The sequence below is a fragment of the Lampetra fluviatilis genome, chromosome 1 (assembly GCF_964198595.1).
Source record: "Lampetra fluviatilis chromosome 1, kcLamFluv1.1, whole genome shotgun sequence".
Lineage (NCBI taxonomy): Eukaryota > Metazoa > Chordata > Hyperoartia > Petromyzontiformes > Petromyzontidae > Lampetra > Lampetra fluviatilis.
This window is the reverse complement of record NC_136275.1, coordinates 24,562,159-24,583,594: the sequence shown is the minus strand read 5'-3', so window position 1 is coordinate 24,583,594 and position 21,436 is coordinate 24,562,159. Positions and strand designations below refer to the sequence as shown.

The window sequence follows — 21,436 nt, the reverse complement described above, 5'->3', positions numbered from 1 at the left end:
AGAACTTAAATCTGTGTGGAATAGACAAGTGGTACATGTTATAAAAATCCAGAGAATGATTTTTACCGAGTATTGCATGGCACAATTGATTAAAAAAAACTTCACATTATGTGCGCATGTGTGAGAGCTTCCAGAGTATCTTGGTATATAGTATAACACCTATTCACTTTCAATGAGAAAATCCACAGCTGGTAATACTTGCTAATTAAAATTGAGCTTGCACATTTTTTTTAGTCTGCTTTTTATAACTATTGCAAACAAGTGGCTTCAAAGTTAAAATTATTTCTGTTATCCATCGTGCATCTTTTCAAAGTGATATGTAAAGAGATGAAAATCCACACTTTTGCCCTTGTACTGCGTGTGCTTAAGTTCTCTAAATGGGTAGCAACTTATTTAAAGGCACTCCCTTGTGCTTTGTGATACTATCAGGATAGCTCAGTTGATAGAGCGGTGGTCTCACGAGTGCAAGATTTGGATTGAATATACTGGTCTCTGGGTCAAGCCAGTCTTTGATCCCTTTGGGGTCTGTAATGTGGTATCGTTTTGTGCAAAATCAACAATTGGTTTAATTGGTTCTAGATTTGAAGCTTTCGTGACTGCAAGGATTCATACTCTTAAGTTTTTTTTGGTAAAGTCACGTAGGTAGAAAATTAAAATAAATAAATAAAAACTATTTTTCTACCTACGTGACTTTACCGCAAAAACCTAAGAGTATGGTTTAATTGGCACAGCTCCACCAATGCAGATGAGTACCCCACCCACTTTATTATTGTTTTAAGTGTTAAAATAAAATCCACTTTGACCTGTACCAAATTGCCTCAAATTGGCCAACACTCAAATTACAGTAAGAGGGGCAGCTATACTCCATGTGCAGTGCAATATATCACTTCAGCTCATTAGTCTATGCGTCGTAATTCTTCACTTGATGCAGTTTTTATGGAACGAAAATGCTACTGCTTTAACGGTAATATGACGTCACTTTTAACTATAAAAACTTAAATAAAACTATGTTACCATAATGTGCTCTGCAACTTCACTCCACCCAGGTCAAATGCCAGAGTGAACATAGTGGATAGGCAGGTGGTCACGTGTGGTAGGGTAACGTGTGGGTATTCCCACCTCTTCCAAGATGTCTGGCCAGCGTGTAAGATTAGGTGAAATTACCCTCGTGACGGTTTTTTTTGGAGCTCCCTCTAGTGCAGTCATTTCCATCGGCAGTGCCTTAAGGAAACAATTGTACGGCTGACCTTTCACCCTCGAATAAATGGTCTACATTTCAGCAACAACAAAAAGCACATTGAAAACTAATAACTGTTTCCCACCGAACTCCCTCTCCAAATAGGTTATTTTTCCAAAGGAAATTTTACCACAAAACCTGCCTTAGTAGCATAACAATATATAGAATTTTACGGCCACATTGCTCAAACCCAACACTGCATTTCCCCTGCGGCAGCCAGCGCAGGAAAAAAATGCCCATGCTTGGCGCCACCGGAACTGTATAAGTAAAGCTCTAATGTAATGATGCTGATAAACATCTTAATGAGTGGTTTCTGTAGAAAGTGGAATGTATAGAGCATGGAGGTGCAGTATCTCTTCTGCAGCCATTGTAGTTGATCTGGGCGGAGCTCTTAGCATGTGGTCGATCAGAAGAGGCAGATTGCCATGTGCAGGGGATGACACTAATTCAGGTGTCTGGGCCAATCTGAATGCAGTGCAACTTAGTGCAACTGGGGGAGATAAGGGAGACTCCAGCAGGCTTGCCCAGCCTTTTCCCCAAGTGAATTTTGGCGAAAAAGTAGGCCCAGGGTGTAGATTGGAAGATAAATACAATAGTGGTGATGGTCTCTTCTGGCTCTAAAATATATATCATGCATGAAATGAGTGGTACAATTTTACTGTTTGGCAAAGTGTGTGGCTGTGTGGATTCCATAAGGTGATGCACATGGATGGATTAACTACAGCAATAAGACATCATGAGGCCCTCCTTTGCCAGTACCAAAATATAATAGGGTTATTCCCCTTTTTTCTGGCGACAAAACTGAAACCTTTTGCAAGGAATCATGTTTACATTAACTACAATACTTGCAATCAGAATTCAAACAAAAAACAACATTCTCATCATTTATGCATTGTCCTTGAAACTGATTGGTCCACACCAGCTGTTTTAAGGACAATGCATACATTATCAGTGTTTTTTGTTTATTATTACAGCAATAAGATTGCATTGCTTTCACATATGTATGCTGAAATTGATTGTGTATGAAATTACGCTATATAATGCCTCATGGCCATTTAGCATGGCCAGCTGAAAGGTACCAAGAGTGGTTCTTCTATAGGCTTCTGGAAAAATACCACACAATAACTGGCAAACACCACAGCATTCCATAATCCAAAAAACTTGGCTTTATGGCATACCAAACTTCATTGGCATATCTAGATGCTGGAAACAGGATAACATATGGTGATATTAAAGTAGGAAGGAAGCACATATGAGCATAGTACTTGTATGCAGAATTGTGAAAATCGTAAAATAAATTCTACATTTCTTCAACACTTGTGGCCATTGAGAGTCTTTATAAAAATCCATTTAATGCAACAGAAAATACCTTTTTAGTTTTTTTTATGAATGTTAAACAGCCCAATGCAGGGAACCTGTTAAAAGGTGTGATACTTGGTCAACCTTTCTTATACAAATAAATTACAGAATTATTTGAACGTGTGAATCTGTAGAATGTAATTAACAAACTTGCCAGCAAATCTCATGCAGATACCGACTGAGCGATGGGAGTGTCGGCATTATTTTGCTCCAGAATCATCCAGAGGGAAGTAAATCAGAGGTGAGCAGGAACAAAGTCTTGATGGCTTTCTTCAGGAGATACGATGGTTTCTGTATAAGGGTCCGTACGTGAATGGCATTGCGGTTGAGAAACCGAGATCAAATATGAATCAAATAGTTTAAACGAATGTAAATGTATAAATAATTTGACCAAATTACCTAGAATGTGCTCGATCTAGTCAGATGTCACAAGCTAAGTTTGGGTTGAGCCTGGATCCATGCTTGGATGGTTGACCACCATGCAGAACAGATGTTGAAGGCTGTGGGGCTACGTTATGGGCAGCAGAGGGAAGTGCAAAATGTATTGCTAAACAATAAATCTATGCTCCCTGTCTTTACTGGACCCACATATACAAGACTAGCCCATGAACAGTAATGAATTCCAATCAAGTTACACAGGTGGCATTTTAGTCTTCCCTTGCTGAAAAAAAAATGTAGTGAACGTTTTGTACATTTAATGTCTTATATGGGGAATTGTTAATATTAACGAGCACAATAAAATGTTCTGTCAAACCATACATTGCTGATGTTAAATTATAATGTTCCATAATTAATGATGTAGAGGGATAAAAATAACACTTGAAAATTGGTCGGTGCAATTGCTCAAATCACATTGCAAGTTAACATTTTATCTCTAAAATAAATCCCATTTGGATTAAATGCTGTATGTCTGAAGCATAATTTATATAGTCCACCTACTCTACATAAACCTTGTATATTTTTTATTGCATATATTTGCACAGAAAAATGTTTACTTGCAACTTTCGTGAATGCAGGGATTCGTATTCTTTGGTTCTTTCGGTAAAGTCACGAAGATAGAAGTGAACACAAATAAAAGCGTTTCGATCGCAACGCAAGCGGGGCAGCTAATGTTAATGTGAGTGATGCCCATCATTAATGTAAGTGATGGGCATCACTTAGATTAACAGCTGCCCCGCCCATGCTGCTAACACTTGGGCTACGCCCATTTTAAACCTTTGTAAACAGTTTGCCTTTAGAGGCTAACTCCCTTTTCCTGGTGACGACCGCTTGTGTTGCGATCAAAACGTTGTGTTTTTTTGTATTCACTTTATTCTAATTTTTTTTCTATCTATGTGACTTTACCGAAAGAACCAAAGAGTATCTGCACAGATACTTCATTTTGTGTCGTCCGTATCATTGGAGGGCAAAACGCTAGACCAAAATCCATGACGCACAAATGTTGTGTTTATGCATGATTTAACCGGTGTAATATCGTGGATATATTTTAATGCATAGCAATAGATGATAACACTAATTTATTGTTATTGCAAGAGTTCATAGCCAATAATGTTTCCATGGTCATTTGAGCATTGCTTATCTCCACTGGTAGTATTTACCATTGGATGAAAATTCGACATTTCTATGCTCGGAGTCATTCTTTCCAATGGACAACCACTTTTGTTCATTGTATCGCCACTATTGTATTTTTTATTGACATGAAGAGAAGATGGACTGAATAGACTTGCAGGGTTGAGCAGCCTGTTACAAGCCTACTCATAGAAATGCGATAATTATAAAATTCAACTTGGTTATTTGCATTTTAATGCTTAGGTTAAAGTTCAGTCTAAGTAATTAACGAAAAGCTCCAGTTGAGGGAGCTTTTCGGCTACAAATCTCTCTTTACGGTCCTTGAAGTTCAGCTGTGCTCCCAGTGCGATGGTAAGGGCTGACATTTCCTGCCACAGGGAAACTGCAGCTTCCTGTTTACCGTTATGGGCTGATGGAATGAGGCAGTTTAGAGAGATTTCCCAAGATTGGCTTTTTAACCCTAACCACGATGATAACTCTCTTCCCTACACACACCAAAAAAGGACAAAAACAAATCGGCAATAACATGTCAATGTTTTTACATTATCGCGCTCTCATAATAACTGTTGAATTTTTATACTCTGGTTCTTTCGGTAAAGTCACGTAGGTAGAAAAAATAATATCACGACGTTTCGATCGCAACAACAAGCGACCGTCTACGTGATTTTACCGAAATAACCAAAGGGTATGCATTCCTGCAGTCACGAAAGCTTCAAATCAAGATTGTTTAATTTTTGTTTACTTTTACAATTTGGATTGAGTTGACAACAATGCCCTTTTGTATTGTTCTGTCCATCCTGAATGTATTTTTGTTATCATCTGTCTGTATTAGGAGAGGTTTCCATGTGTTTTTTCGAATCCTACTTGGATGTGGTTTTTAAATAAATTAGATTGCCACGTATATTTTCAATCTTTTACTGTCAAATGTGTAACAGCATAACGTTACTGTGATTTTTAAACCCGTATGTAAACAAATTGGTCGAAATTATTGCTTGCATGTTTGCGTGCGTTTCGATGCGTAATTATTGTTTTGTGTAAATGAGAGTTTTGGCATGTTCTGTCAATAGCAAATTACATTCAGGGGTTCTGCCGCTGCTGCTGCAATTACTCAGTTGGCAGATCTTTACTCTTTGGTTCTTTCGGTAAAGTCATGTAGCAGACCATGCTTTCCCACCTGATGACGAACGCTTGTGTTGCACCCGAAACGCCGTGATTTATTTTATTTTATACCTACGTGACTTTGCCGAAAGAACCAAAGAGTATGGATTCCTGCAGTCACAAAAGCCTCAAATCTAACAGATCTTTGTTTTCCAGATGAGCTGATTTGTCTTCTGAGCACAGGAGGTAATATGAAAGGAATGAGTAAAAAATATATAGCGGATCGGGATGCGAACATGTTTTTCTGTTGTTGTATTGTTACCTGTTGGATTTCCGTGACGCAGCCACGTTTGACTTCAATGGAGCCGACCGACAATTCCAGCACAGTGGCACCATCGCCAAACCCTCGCCATGTCATCGTGCGCAGGGAGGCCGGGGAGCGACCACCGGCGCCACGCGTGCTGGTACGAGCAGCTTGCGCTCGCTCACTCACTCACTCACTCGTTCATTCACTCGCTCACTCGCTCTCTCGTTCATTCACTCACTCTCACTCACCCACTCGTTCATTCACTCACTCGCTCGTTCATTCACTCACTCGTTCACAGTACAGTGGGGAGATGCTCCATGTGTACCACATGGTGTTGGGGGGAGGATCACACTCTCCAACACACCGGTTTGCTGAAGTAAGGTTTGTCATGTTTGTGACAAGATCTTACTCATTGGCTCTGTTGGATGGTGGCGGGTTAACGAGACATTTATATTTCTGCGATCTAACCCCAAATTTTTTTTTTAATTATGGATATTGGTCGCGAAAGCCGTCATGTTAAACTGACTCGCAAAGTGATCTGTCTGATTACTAAGCGCTTGAGACTTTACAACGAGTCGCATGCCCTCATGTGTGTCAGGTCACTTTGGAAAGTTTTTTAAAATTAATTTTGCATGTTTCATCAGCATTGTTGGATAAAATAGCTGTTATTGCACAGTGTATAGAGATGCGTATAATGCTATGAGGCAAATACATCTAAATTTTTATTGTTATACAACAAAATACAGGTCAACAACGTTAAAGTCTAAAAAAAATGTAACAATAAAAAAATACGGTAAGTAATGGTTATCTCGTTACAAATTGCTAATTGAGTAAATACACCATTACCAGCACCACCTACCTTTTTTGGCTGATGTTATTGAAACGGTAATGCATCACTCTCCAGCACTACACACAGACATTGTGGATGAGCAGCGAGTGGTTGGTGCACTCCGTTAAAAGTATCCCTGTTCAATTCCAGATCATGCTCAACAGCACTGGCAATTGTAAATCGAACCTATGCTGGAGCCTCCTGGTCAACTTGGTCATAACTAAAAGTACAGGTTTCCCTCGCTCTATGCAATGAAATAAATTCCAAAAAACGGGGCTCTCAAAGTGAGACCACAGATACCTGCTGAATAGCGCTCACGGTACACACACAATGTTGCCCTACGTCTGAATATAGAGTGAATTCAAACCGCACATAGCTATTTTTGAGTATAAATGGGTTCGCTGCATTTATGCTAAATCGCACAAACTTGAACCCGCATATAAGGCAAAGGAAACTCGTACATTTTTATGGGATTTCAAACATCATTGCCATGGTAACAAAGGTTGACGAACAAAGATCCCCTGTATAGTGTTAACAGACTGTTGGAGCAAGTGCTGTTAGCAAGCACCTTTGAAGGCCAGCATGGCACATGAGGGTGTGGGTGGCCAACACCACGCCCGGCCGCCTTTGTCTCCCCATTGGCAATATTTACTCTACCGCACCAGATACTCATTTGAGGCCGAGTTGACCTAGGGGAGGCCCAGGAAAGGCTCAGACAATCGTCGCTGATGTTGGCCATGAGCGGGAATAAAGCTCGGGTCGCCAGGTTCGTAGTGCAACGCACTAATCACGACGCTATCGCTCTCCTGTGCATTGCGCGCATGCACACACAGGGTTGCAGCAGCAGCCAGTGCCTGCATGTCACCTGCCAGCTGGGTTTGCTGCCGCGACGTACAAGCGCCGTGCTTATTCTTCGCTCCCGACTCTGGGTCCCCAGCTTCCTTAAGGTGCAGCACAGATGCTCGCGTCACCGTGCGAAATCCACTCCCCTGTGTAATACATGACACCTTGAGAGAGATGACTTCACAACGGAGCACCGAATACTTTTCTGGTGGATGTATGTTGAACTTCTGTCACACCGTACGTAGCCAACTGTGCTCATCAGAGGTGTGGGGGGAGGCAACAACAAACTAAACACACAAACAAGTGCTTTATTTACAGTATATTTGCAAAGAAGATGGGCCCCTGAATGGCTGATGGCATTTTCCAGCCTCCTCTAAAAGTAAACAAAACAAATTGGCATCGTCTGGAATTGTTTTACTGCATGTGACTTTTAATCATTTTTCATGAGTGACTTTACATTTTCTGCAGAGATGCATAATTTTCACTTCATGATGCAGCTTTGCATGTTGCTTAGTCTGCAGTCATAATGATCATGTGCCAAATGAACTGGTTACCACAGACAACATTTTATTGTCAAATAACATTGTCATTAATTAGAAAAAGTATTTACCGTATGACATTCACATCCTCAAAGATGATTTTGTCCTTTACACACTAGGGTACATGGTCATTGCACAAGTCTAACATATATATGCTTGAGTTATATTTGTGTATAACTTTCTATATTCCCTGTATCAACACCAGCAAATCATATGCAGGAGTATAGACAATATGTGGGACACAAGGTCTTAAATTTGGTCAACATGCCCTATACCTATATTTAAAATCACTGAGTTTGTGAACCCTACTCTTGCAACGAAGGGAAACTTTGACCTCTCTGTTTTACTAATGCGGTAAATATCAGTTCCTAAATAAAACTCGGTACATCCCCAACAGACTTTGGCTGTCAGTGTGTGTGTTAATTGCATTTGTATCACACAGCTGTTATGTGTTAATGGCCTTGGGGAATGAGATGACCGGGCCGCTAGGAGGACAAATGGTGACCTAATTGTATTACCCTGTTTGAAACATTGCTCAGCGCTTGCGCTCAGCTCGGCTACAATTCGTATTTAATTCTTTACAATAATGTTATCCACTAAATTGCATTTTCATGTTCGAGTTAAGCTTCCCGTTTGACTTTTGTTGTTATTGCACATTTTGAAGTGTGCCTTCATAAGCATTAACAGTTACAAGCTGAAGCACACACTATATTCTGTAGACATGGAATGTGTAAGAAAATTTACAAACTCGTAACAAATATATTTGACACTTCCCCATGTAGCAAACCCTCATTGCAATTGCTTGATCTTGACAATCATTTATTGCAACATTGTTTTTGTTGCATGTGCTACACAGAAGAGTCAGATATAGGACCACAACAGGTTAGCAGGTGGCCCTGGGAGCAAGAGGCTATTTTAAACCCATACTCAATGTAATGGTCTCAACTCAATATCTGGCAACTATTGCATTAAAAAAGACCTGTCCTGAATTTTTTTTCAGAAGAGTTGCTTTGCAATTTTCTCACAAGGCAGCCAGATTAAATTTGGGTTTGTAAATAACGATGCTATCCTGAGGCTTTCCAGAATGTGTTAAAGAATACAAATATAAACAAGTGTGGAAATGCTAAGAATATCTTCATCTTTCTGTGTTGGTGTTTTGACAAAAACTGTACTCTCTGGTTCTTTCGGTAAAATCACGTAGATAGATAGAAAAATAATAAAATAAAATGAAACACGACGTTTCGGTCGCAACACAAGCGTCCGTCTTCAGGTGAGAAAACATTGATCTTCTATTGTGGCTTTATATAGACACGGGAGGGGAGAGGGAAGGGGGGGGGAGGCGTTTGGCTGTAGGAGTTCACAGGGGAGAGGGGGGAGGGTTTTTGGCATGCAGGGGACGGGAGGGTGCTAGCACCAGGGGTGGAGAGGGGGGAAGGTTTGTGGCATGCATGGCTGGGGGGGAGCGAGAGAAATTAGCAAGTAAATGGACTTGTACAAGTAGTCTTCGGACGACGACAACAGGGTGGGTGAGTGAGGACGACGACAACCGGTTACTATTGCAATCATTGAAGACCTAGGCCAACAGAGATTGGATCCTGATGTACCTTCGTTGGTAAAGCGCACTGCCTTACCAACGCTTACTTCACCTAGAATGGTACTTTCTACAAACAGAATGAAGGTACCCCAATGGGCTCTCCCCTATCACCAGTGGTAGCGAACATTTTCATGGAGAAATTTGAGACAGATGCCATCCAGGCATCCACCCGACGTCCTTCCTTACTACATGACTTTACCGAAAGATCCAGAGAGTGTGGATTCCTGCAGTCACGAAAGCTTCAAATCAAGATTGATATCACCTGTGTTTTTCAGTATGACCAAGGCATGGAATTTAAATGCATCATAAATTAAAGGTCTCCAATCTGTAATTGGGTGGCAGGGTGGAGAAGTGGTTACACTTGTGTTCATAGCAATTCACAACTCTCGTTCATTTCTACGTGGAACGCTCTTCCCTCTGATATTAGGAAGCTACTGGAGCTATGCTCTTTTAAATCTAAATTTAAAACTCATTTCTTTAAAATGCCTTTTGTGTTTAGTTTATTCTCCTTTCCCCACACCTCCGATTAGCACGGTTGGCTTCGTATGGTGCGAAATAAGTTCTCAGACTGTTCTTCATGGACTTTCCTCCGGGTTCTCTGGTTCTTTCCAATAGCAACAAATGCATCCGGTGTAACTGGCATTGGCCAAACATCTCAACGCTGAAAAATTACTGTACCCAATTCAGATAACATACAGCAATATTGCCCCCTACCGCACACATTTGGCAGGACCCTCCTGAAAAAGTACTTTGACTCGGCGAACCTTTCCTGGTTAAACAAGCATGGTAATAATCGGATACACTGGGCACACAAATCAGTCGTATAAGGATAACACTATTGTAGTGGGTACAAATGGGAGGAGGCTTCTTTGGAGGCAACACGTTTATTACTCAATAACAATACAGCTTAACACAGCCTAACACAAAGGGGTTACGGCCCCTTCCACCCGATACCCTAAGGAGGTATGTCCTCCAACTCGCACGCCCTATACATTGGGAGAGCTGTCCGCTAAGAGTCCTCCGGCTAGCGGGACCTAGGGAAGCTAACCTGGCCCGACCCAGCCAAGGTCCTCGGGTGCTATCCATGGGGCTGCTCAGACCCAACCGAGCCACGGTCTTTGGGTCTGGCCCCTGGCTTCAGGTCTTCCAGGTGGCTTCTTGAGTCTTCGCGTGGACGACAACTGCCGGGCCCGTTCAGGGACCCGGCTTTTATACCCAGTCCCAGCTCACTCCACCCCTAGCCACACCTTCCTTCTGGAATCCTCCCGAAGGACCTGGAGTGTGACGTCATCCCCCTCAGCCCCCTTCATGGGGTCTGGGGTCCCGCACCCCTGGTCACAATGCTCCCGAGGGATTACCTTGGGCTAACGGCCTGACCCATTTACCTAGCTGGCTCAGCCTCCCTTCTGCTCCCTGTTGACACGGGGCCGGTACTGCCAGCTACGAGTAGTGGCGATCGCGTCCAACAATGCCACTACAATCTTGATTTGAAGCTTTCGTGACTGCAGGAATCCATACTCTTTGGTTCTTTCGGTAAGTCACGTAGACTTTACCGAACGAACCAAAGAAAATGCCACTAAACTATAATACTATATAATTGGTTGAAACTCCACTAAATTATCTAGGACCGCTTTCAAATCGTTTGAGTATATTACGTGTATGAACGAGAATCAGGAATAGAACTGTACAGAAGCCCATTGCATTCTTTGCAGACACTGTCTGGTATAATTGGCACTGCATCACTCAAACATCCAGATGCGTGCAAATGGATGGATGCATTCACTGACTATAGCCGACAGACAAGGCCTGTTGTCTCGACACACTAAACCCCGCAAAGAGTAAGGCAATAACATATTTAATGTAAAAAACATATCCTGATGAAATGAAACAAAGGTAAATCCTGATGTGGACCATGATATTATTGTTTGTCGTGTCTACTTAACAGCATGTCTAATGGAAGGCATTTGGCAGTTGATCACCATCCAGTGGTATGCTTTGTTAGGCCTCAGTCTATTTGCGATGGCGAATGGATCCTTTAGCCCCCGGGAGGAAATGAAACATCACATTCATTAATGCCGCTTTTGAAGCTGCACCAGGCACATGCTCGGTCGCATTGAGGAATACACGGACGCAGTCAAGTAAATGCAGCATTTGGCACATACGAGCTGCCCGAGGGGGGTTAACTAGCTGTGAATTTGAGTTTTTATTTGGTCATGGTGAAATCCAGCAAAAGTGTACTTTTACAGTTACAAGGCACAGTCAAATAGGCCCTAGACATTTTTTACTGAACAAAAAATTGACTTAAAAGAACATCCTGTTTTTTCTGGCAATGTTTACTTTCTCTGTCCCTTCATGTACTTGACTTGATCGTTAGCGGATCGTGCAAGGATGCAAAAACATTTTGTGTGGCACCTAAACGAGGGTAAAGATTAATAAGGCCTGTAGTAGGCAGTACAGACTACGTTTCTGGTACTTAAAAATTGCAAGTTTTCTTCCCCTTCGTGTAAAGGTTTTTTTTCCAGGAACCCCAGTTTCTGTGTGTGTCTTGTCAATGCTGTATACACATTGAGCCCGATTCACGTGTTGGAAAATGTTCTTGTTTCATCGTATTTGGCAAGCAATTCTGCAAATTGGCAAGTTGTGCGTAGGCAGTTTCTCCCGACGTTTGATTGCGGCCTATACAGTTAGTAAAATCTTCGTCGGCGCTCGTCAATTGTGTGCTGGGCATGATGATGTAGTACAGTTAGCTACGTAACGGTGCTAAATAAGTTCAGTATACATACACAAATATTAAAATATTATTTAGTGAGCGGCCTTTGTGGCGTGATTGGTTTAGTGGGTATTTGAGTGTATGCCTGCAGCCATTGAGGTATGAGGTGAAATTACACTTTATGAAAAAAAAGTCTCCTTAATGGAATATCTGTTGCCATTGTACAGTTTAGAAGTGAAAATGTTATCAGTGATGAGAGTACTTGTCGATGTAGATGAAAATACTTGCTACAGTACTTCAATGTTGATGATATTCAGCATGGCCATATTTAAATCTTATGGCGGTCCCATAAGCCCCCGGCTCTCGCATAAACTGCGTTGCGACGTCATTTTATGTCTGTTGAAGGCGAACGACACTGCAATCTATTCCTCTCGATGAGCTCGATACGATGCGCTAATCAAAGTTTCATAGTTTTGTTTCTTCTGCGAATTAATCCTCGCTGCGCTTTGACGACAACAGAATGATCCGCGCCAGGCGGGTCATGGCATTAATATGCGCAGTGTGACGGAGTCGCTAACATTTTTTTTATTAATTGCGATTTTGACTTCCGTTTATTCTGGACCCTGGGGTCCCGCCATGAGGTTAATTTATAAACCTGAAAATTTACAAATTATTGACATTCACAAATAATTGTCTGACGTTTTATACCTTCGATTAGCACAGTTGACGATGCACGGTGCGAAAGAAGGTCTACATACATATACTACGATGTGTAAGGTAACATAATGTGACGTCCATGTGTTTTACATTCGAATATTGGTATTACAATGAAAGGTAAGAGCTCACGACGCATCATTTTTTTAAAACTTTTATCAACAGCAATCAAAGATCTTGTCTTAATGCGAGCTATAAAACAACCACGGCTTTGGCTCTTGACCTTAACATTCCACAGCACATGCACGCCATGCTGTTCTCAATGGATTTGCGTTCAAGGGTATGAATGAAAGGAAACAGGATTTGACATTTCCGTGGGGAGTGTGTGACTGTCTGGGAAGGGATTCCTTCCATTCTGGAACACGTGCGCAAGGAGTCACCGAAGGGGACGTCACCACCCTTGAGCGGAACAGGGGAATGATTCTGCTGTCTGGTCCTTTGGGGTGTGCTTTGAACAGGGCTGTGTTCAGCCCAACACTCTGCATGGCTATGCCCACTCCTTATATCCATACCTCAGGATGTGGTTGTCGGTATTTGCTTGTCTGCATTGTGGGGAGAGAGGGGTAGTGTTGCGGTTAGTGCGCTGCACTATGGAACCTGTGACCCAAGTTCGATGCCTGCTCACGGCCAACACCAATGATGATTATTTTAGCCGGTTCTTTGCCTCCCCTAGGTCGGCTCGGCATGAAATGAGTACGTGGTGCAGTATGTAAACATCGCCAGTAGAGAGACAAAGGTGGCCGGGCGTGGTGCTGGGCACCCACCCCCTCGTGTGCTGTGCTTGCTTAACAGCATTTGCTCCTACAGTCTGTTAAGGCTATCCGGGGGATCTTTGTCATTGTCTGCATGTAACTTTAGATGTGTGTGTGTATATGTATTCGTGTGTATGTATATTTGCGTGGTGAGAGACGTAAGTTATGATTGGTATCTGAGCCTGACGTGTCTCCCCTAGAGTGACTCAGCCTAAATCGGTACCATGTGTTCATATTTGTACAAGAGAAAAAAAGGTGGCCAGGTATGATGCTAGCCCATATGATCACAAGTGTGCATTTATTAATCTGTTAATATTAATTCTAAAGCTGAAAATACATGCATCAATCACGAGTAAGAATGAATGTTTATTAAATATACGCGACATTCACCATGTTGCTAAAAATAATTGATTTTTGAATTTATTGGAAAAAAAATCATAGAATTGTTTTATATCTCCGCAAAAAGTCCTCGCTTAACAGTCGGATACTAGCCCCAAGAGTCGTGGACGTTTATATTGGAACGCGTGTTTTCTGAGTGCGGGATGCTGGAGTGTCCATATCCCGCGTACGACCACGTGTGTATCGTGTATATCTGAACCGGTCCTGGGCCTCCCCTATGCCTACTCGGCCTCAAATGAGTACCTTGTGCGATGTGTCAACAAAGGCGGTCGGGAGTGGTGTTGGTCACCCCACAAACCCCTCATGTGCCATACCTGCTATCATCGGTGCTCACTAACAGCACTTTCCCTAAGTGTCTCTCAAGGCTATATGGGGAATCTTTGTCTCATCGTCCATATGCTTGCACACGTGCACAGTCGGCATCCTCTTCCGTAGCTCGAGGAAAACTTGCTGCTGCGGTTTAGTTCAGCTGGAAAAAAACCTTGAGCGTCTGTCCTTGCTCCGTGCACAATGTACGTGTGCCTCGCTCTGACTCACGAAATGACGCTCGCTATTTCCGTTCCTCGTTCTTGCAAGCGTTGTGCACTTTTCCTAGTCCTCTGCCAAAAAATGGTTGGGTGGTCATTGTCTCTCTTCAATCATGCCATACTGATGTTGCAGTTCTTTATTATAGTCGTCTGGTATATTGGCCCAGGTGTGTTGCTTTCACAGGCGAATACATTTCAAACATATTTTGAAAGGTGATAATTTCGCACAGTAGGGATGGAATTAAAAATGTAATTTCATGGTGTAGCATCGGTGCTCTTGGTTGTATTAACGAATCCTTACAAAAACTATCTTAAAAGTTATGTAACCCTCTTCTTGGTTCTTTCGGTAAAGTCACGTAGAAGGGAAGTAATAAAATAATAAAAATAAAACATAATAAAATAAAATAATATGTTTTATTTTTATTATTTTATTACTTCCCTTCTACGTGACTTTACCGAAAGAACCAAGAAGATGAATCCCTGCAGTCACGAAAGCTTTAAATCGAAATTTAAAGTTATGTAACCTTTTTTCAAAGAACATCACAGCATAGTTTATTGCTGTTTTCTCATTTCGTGGATTGTTCTCAGCATACTAGACCAGTAACCTTGAAATTATACATTCTGCCTTGTTGAAGGTTGTGGTTTAAGTTCACCCTGAGTACTGAGCCATTATGGTTAGAAATATATTAGTTGTTCCACTTAATACCGTGCTGGATAATATGATGTACACATCTGGTAATATACATTGCAAAATTACATTGGTATTCCATCATTTATATGTGTTATGAATCAATATGTGGGAATTAAGTTAATAATGTAGGTATGACAAATTAGACCAAAATTGGATCACAATTAAAGCTCTGTACAGAACAGATAGGGACCTACTTTCTGTACTGTTTTCCAATGGCAGCTTATTACCTTTATAGGTCAGTGTCACAGTCTCTCATTTCTATGAACCACGACTCCTACCACCAAGTTATTAGGTTTCACTTGTGCCCTACCACGACTCAGCAAATATTTGCCATGCTAGCTAGTCTGGTTGCCCCTTGTGACTTAGAAAGTCAAAACAAATATTACTTAGGAGTTTGAATATTTAAAACGTATTTAATGGTGAAGATAATGATGAAATAGAGCTCGATAATTGTATTTATTTATCTCTGGTATTGTCACTTCAATTGTATTGCATTTATTTAATAAATTACACGATTCTGAGGTTATAATGATAACCGTTATATTGGCTCATGAACCTGAGCAGGCCAAGGCACCGTCACTTGAGCAGGCTCCTGTTTTGATGCCGTGAGGTGGCCGAATGTGAATGTCCTTTTAGACTTAAGTGTACAGCGTGTAATGATGATGAAGCAGCAAGTTAGGCTCCCTAAAGAATTTCAGAGGTAACGCCGAATTCTCCAGATGAACATCCATCAACGGGACCTGAGCGTTTCCAGCTGTTCAATGCTTGGATTTACTTCAGAAGGATTTTGCAGTGGCAGTGAATGGCAGATGCCATCTCTTGTCAAGCGTCAAGTGGGGTTATTTATGGAATGGCGGTGGTTGATAATTATTTAACACGGCTGAAAATTGTGGCGCTGCTCAGTGCAGCTGTAGTGGAATTGCCTGATTATGTTTGAGTTATTCTTAGATTCGGACTCTTATGGATGATGCACTCCATAATTTGTGGGGATTCTGCAGTGGTTATTAATGATCAATATGTTGCCGTAGATGGTCTTGACTGCTGCCAATCAAAGGCAGCAGGGTACTGTTATAATTTCCTGGCCCCAGAAGGGTGTTCCTGCAGTACTTATTTAATATTTTTTTTAAAGTGCACCAAAGTAAATTTAGAATTTAATGCTTTTCCTTGTTTTTATTTTATCATAAAACGTATTTTCATTTGGTTGTCCAGGCTATTTGCTAGGGCTCGGCTGTGTACTTTATACTTATGTAGTGGCTCAACTCGGAGGCAGTAATTCTTGGAGGCACTTTATTATATGCACAATCTCCCTTAACACACCATACAGTCGCCTCGGCTACACACACCCTCGCCTTTCCACAACACGAGCCGTCTAACACCAATGGCGCTGACCGATACAACTAACAACCGTATAGCAGCGCAATATTAAGCGACGACGACTGCAGCAACTGAGAGAAGAATGGTGACGACGATGGACTTGAGCAGCAGCACGACGGGATCCCACTTACAATCAACAGCCACGAGGTCCTGCACAGGGGCCCTTCTTATACTGTCGGCATGGCTCCGCCCTCGGCCACGCCCCCTTTATAGGACTCAACAGCGGGTTCTTGGTGTGCCCCTTCTGTGACCTTTCCCCTAGATCCCCCTCTGGGGTGTCACGAGGCCTGCTGATGTCAGGGCTGCCGTAAGCCGCAGATCCCCTTCCCCGCCAGCAGCCAGCGCTATGCTGCTACATTACTTATTCTATGCCACTACACTTATATTACAACAAACAAATATAAAATCCTACCATATCCCTCTTCCAATACCAATGGCTTCTTGATATTGCAGATGATAACACATAAAAGGTCCGTGGCTTCCTATTCCCAGTCTTCATCCAGCCGCAACCATTTTCTCTCCTGGCTTGTAGCTCTGCCGCTGTTGTTCAGAGCAATTACTCTCTTTCGTTGGAGCTGCCACCCCTGGTCAGGCTGCACATTTGGGATTGAGGTTTTCTGCCCCCAGCATTTTATACGCTCTCCAAAATGCCTTTGGGACGTGGTCCTTTGTGGATGTATTTGAGTGCTCAGATGTTCGTACATGTGGTGCGTGACCTAGAGTATCCCCTGGAGGATTTATGCACTCGAATTTTACTGAATCTGCTAAGAGAAAATGCATGCCTTGTACAATGATCGCTTGACCCCTCCTAAAAGCATTGAAGGCCAACTCTTCATTTGCAGTGCATAGCTGTATGACATAGGGTGACTCAGGATTTCCTTTATGTTTCTCTGCATTTAGTACCCTGCCAAATCGAGTGAACCAAGCTCAAATGAGGAGTGTGCAAACTAAAATTGTAGCTGTCTTGAGGTTTTTTTGTTATCCAGAAAAGGTGTCCATTGAAAATGTAAAAAAAAGTGTTACGATGAAAGTGGCATATAACATAGGTCTACCCTAAAATGACCAACTGAGCCTAGTTACAGAAACCTTCGTCTCATAACAACTGCATATGCCAATGCCGATGTACAATTGTGTTCTCTGCAAATAAGCACACTGAGCACATGCACCTACTTGAATTTAATTAGCAACTTACTGCAGGGCAGACCCTTACACTTGGCAGACACTCGCAAGGCTCACGTTTCACTCCCTTAATAAAAGCCAGTCCCAGTCAAATGGAAAGCTGATCTCTGTCCAACTCCATTCCTGACAAGAAAAAAAATCAGCCGTGTAGTGACTGTGGAATTGTACCCAATGTCGTTCTCATTGGAAGTAAAGGGTTTTTCATGGTTGCGTTCATGTGGACCCCATTGATGTGATGTTTCAAACAAGGCAGTGGATATGTTTTTGAAAAATAAGCACGGTTAAAAAGCATTCTTTGAGACTTCAGATACTTCATTGCCGTGGTTATACGGTACACTTAAAGGTGAATTCGTACAACAGAACCAAATTCATGACGGTGGATTTTTCTATGCAACTCCATGAACAAATGAAAACTTAACCTTCATTTATTCCTAATAATTTCAACTTGTAACATGCACAGTTTTTACTCACGCTCGACGAGTGGCTCAGAGGCAGCCATGCAGTGAGCTGGTGCATACAATTTCCCAAGCTCTGATTTCCGGTATATTCAGGTGTTATCAGCCAATTAATGAGGGCTTTGGGTTTGTTTAAGCATTCCATGTAAAAATGTTTAATTCATTGCCCTGGATATCATCACATGCATCATCATATAATATACCTGTTTGATATGTGCAGCTGGATTTGGTACAACGTTTCTAAGTATAATTACAGTTCATAATGATTGGCTGAGTGCTGACATTAATTACTTGGAAAATGTAGAGTTCATTTGAATCCACTCCCAACTAAACAGTTGGGTATGATTCACGAATTCATAGTTGTGGGTCACTGTCTGGTTATGCTCATGGGAGAATGCAGCTTTCCATGAAATAATTAAAAAATATATATATATATAATGTTTTGTTAATGCACTAAATGCTGGGACCACCTGTTTCTGAAAATTCAGGGAAATGAACACCAATTTGAAATATGATAACTTTTGTACCTTGTGGATTCCTGGCTTTGCTGGAAAATGTGGGTAATCTGGAAAACTAGTTGGAATCCGGTGTGAAGGTTTGCAGAATGATTAGAGGACCATCAACCGCAGTAGTATATAAGATAACATGACACATCATAGTATTGTGACTGCATCAGGGGTATTGTCATTGAGTGTATCTTGCATTTTGGAGTTTGATTGCTAAATGTCTGCTGTGGAATGCACATTAACGACATTTGTATTTATTGATTTATTTCAATAGATTACTCCACACTAATGCTGTAACATAAATACTTAGCTGGAAAATTACCTGTAACTAAATTGTAAAAACACTTAATGAGGGTTTGCTATTTAATTTGTTTTTACGAATCCCTCTGAATTAGTATCAGTGAACTAAATAAAGTAAATTGATTGACGTGGATGTGTAATGCTTTTCAGTTAGGCCTATTGACCAGTTACAAATCTGAGGTGATGATTGTGTGGTGTAAGTATAGTTTACAGGGCAGCAAGTGTTAACATTTTTTTTTTAAATGGCACTTCTAGTGGATGCCAGTGGGTTACATGGATAGTCAGGAGGTGCTCAAAGCTGCCTAGCATTAATTAGATATTGAGAATATATTCACGTGAGATGGATATCCTTCAGAAATGTACATTCCAAGCTTAAACGAGGTGGCTATTTTTGCAATATATCATTTGTAGTAACATTGGTTGCACAGATGGTCATATTATTAATTTAGTATGTTTTTGCGGCCTATATAAGCTACATTCTAAGTTTTAAAATAATGTGCTTTTTCACTTCCTTGGAACAGTCGCACTGTTTTCTAATAAAGAAAGTAGTTGCAAATCAGGCCAATTGTGGTTAGCCTCACACTGGTGAAATAGATTAAAGTCAAGTATTCAACAGCATTAAGGATCTCTGATCAGTACTCTTTGGTTTTTTCGGTAAAGTCAAAAAGGTAAAAAATATAAAATAAATTAAAAATGAAAACAAATACATTTAATCACGACGTTTCGGGCGCAACACAAGCGTCCTTCTTAAGGTGGGGACAACATAGCAAATCTACAATCTCTGATCAGCTTTTGCCACTTGGCTACTCCCTTTTCTTTGCCTGCCACAATGAGTGGCACTTACTGATACCCACGCCAAGATTTGAACAATGCTGAACTTGTGTGTCTGTGTGTGTGCACCCATTTGTGTAGGGAGGACAAAATCAAGTCGTCCTACAAACCAGTGCTGCTTTCCGGGTCACTGAGATGCCCTACAAACTACTTCCTGATGAATTCCCATCAGGAAGCAGAGTGGTATGTTTCATGAATGCAATTGCGCTGCATTACATTGACTACTGGCTCCCAGTCCTTAGTTATGCCGAGGCTTTTAAAAGGCAGTGCACTGTGCGGTCGTAGCACAGAACCTCTGGGAAAGGCCATTTTAAAATAACCTTCAGATTGATTGCTCAACCCAGGCACGGTGGGCAATGTAATGGCCATGTTTTATAATTTAGAACTGGAACATTAACAGTGAGTGCGTGTTATTGGGTTGCACGGTAAGCACCGAGTACAAACATAAATAGAATCTGCCAGAAAATCATCAAGAGTAATCCCACATGCCTAATGGATTAAATATGCGTCTTCGTATTTGAAGCATATTGTCAAACTGTAAAAAAGAGTTCCCACAAGGAAGTAGTATCAGCAGCACTGCAGCAGGCTTATGAATGAATAATGCATTGACTGAACAGAACGTGTTATTTACAACCAGGTGAGAGCCGACTGAGACAAATTCTTGTTAACAATGGAGCACCAACCTATTTGTTGACATGCTTGGCATGTGCGGCCTATTACAAAAGATATATATACTCATTAAGGAATGTTCCAATATTATCAATGGTTGGCCTTCCTGATAAAATAAACATTGAGAATTGGTAATGCTTTTATGTATACGTTAAGGATATTGTAACACCAACCATTTTCACTGACCCAGGTTATTGTGTAACAGGAATTAATCCTTCACTTCGCTCAAGATATTTATAATAATTGTAATGTAAATAGTTTGTTTTAAACAGCAGCAGCAGGTAAATATTCAGTACATAAAGTGCTAAGCTGTCATAATCCTTCATTTTGGGTTGGGGATTTGCCTCCAGATTGTAGTAGTACTCGTCGGCTGTTAAAGCTATTGTGAAGGACACCCATTTAAATAGGAGATAATGGCACAGTGGAGGAGATGACATCGACGACGTTCCCATCGTGTGTGCATTGTGGGTCGCCAGGTGAACACGACGGTGGTTCTTGTGAAAGCGGGATTCCAGCGCCCTGTGCCCTACTGGGTGATTTTCTTGGCTGTGCTAGCCGGGCTGCTGCTCTTGGCCCTGCTCGTCTATGCCCTGTGGAAGGTGAGTTGCAGCCCTTAGGGAGGGGGCGGGCTGGGTCATTGCGGTTACACCCATTGCATTTACACGTCGCATACATCCGCAAGTGGTTGAGATGTTTGAGAATATAATTTACGTCATTTTATGTAAAAAAGGACATTTCAAACAGTTGCGGAAAAAATAGGAAATTCCTTATAACCGTGGCTGACACTAAAATGTATTCAATTGGATTTCTTCTTCCTTTTACAATGTTTAACGTAATTTTTGTTTCTGTTTTTGTGTCCGTCCATTGCATAAAACACACAAATTAAAATATCACGCTTTTGCATCTATGTACCATCACACCTGCATGCACACCTTCACACGTTTGCACACGTAC

The 21,436-nt window shown here is 41.5% G+C and overlaps 1 protein-coding gene across 1 annotated transcript in view; it reads left to right on the top strand.

Moving 5' to 3' along the window:
- Window positions 1-21,436, top strand: part of LOC144934269 (integrin alpha-8-like) — a 123,809-nt gene that overhangs the window by 96,206 nt on the left and 6,167 nt on the right. The window contains exons 26-29 of the mRNA XM_078859953.1: window positions 5,608-5,727; window positions 7,233-7,346; window positions 19,895-19,996; window positions 20,959-21,081. Coding sequence (XP_078716079.1) covers window positions 5,608-5,727; window positions 7,233-7,346; window positions 19,895-19,996; window positions 20,959-21,081 — 459 coding nt within the window. The remainder of the gene's footprint in view (window positions 1-5,607; window positions 5,728-7,232; window positions 7,347-19,894; window positions 19,997-20,958; window positions 21,082-21,436) is intronic.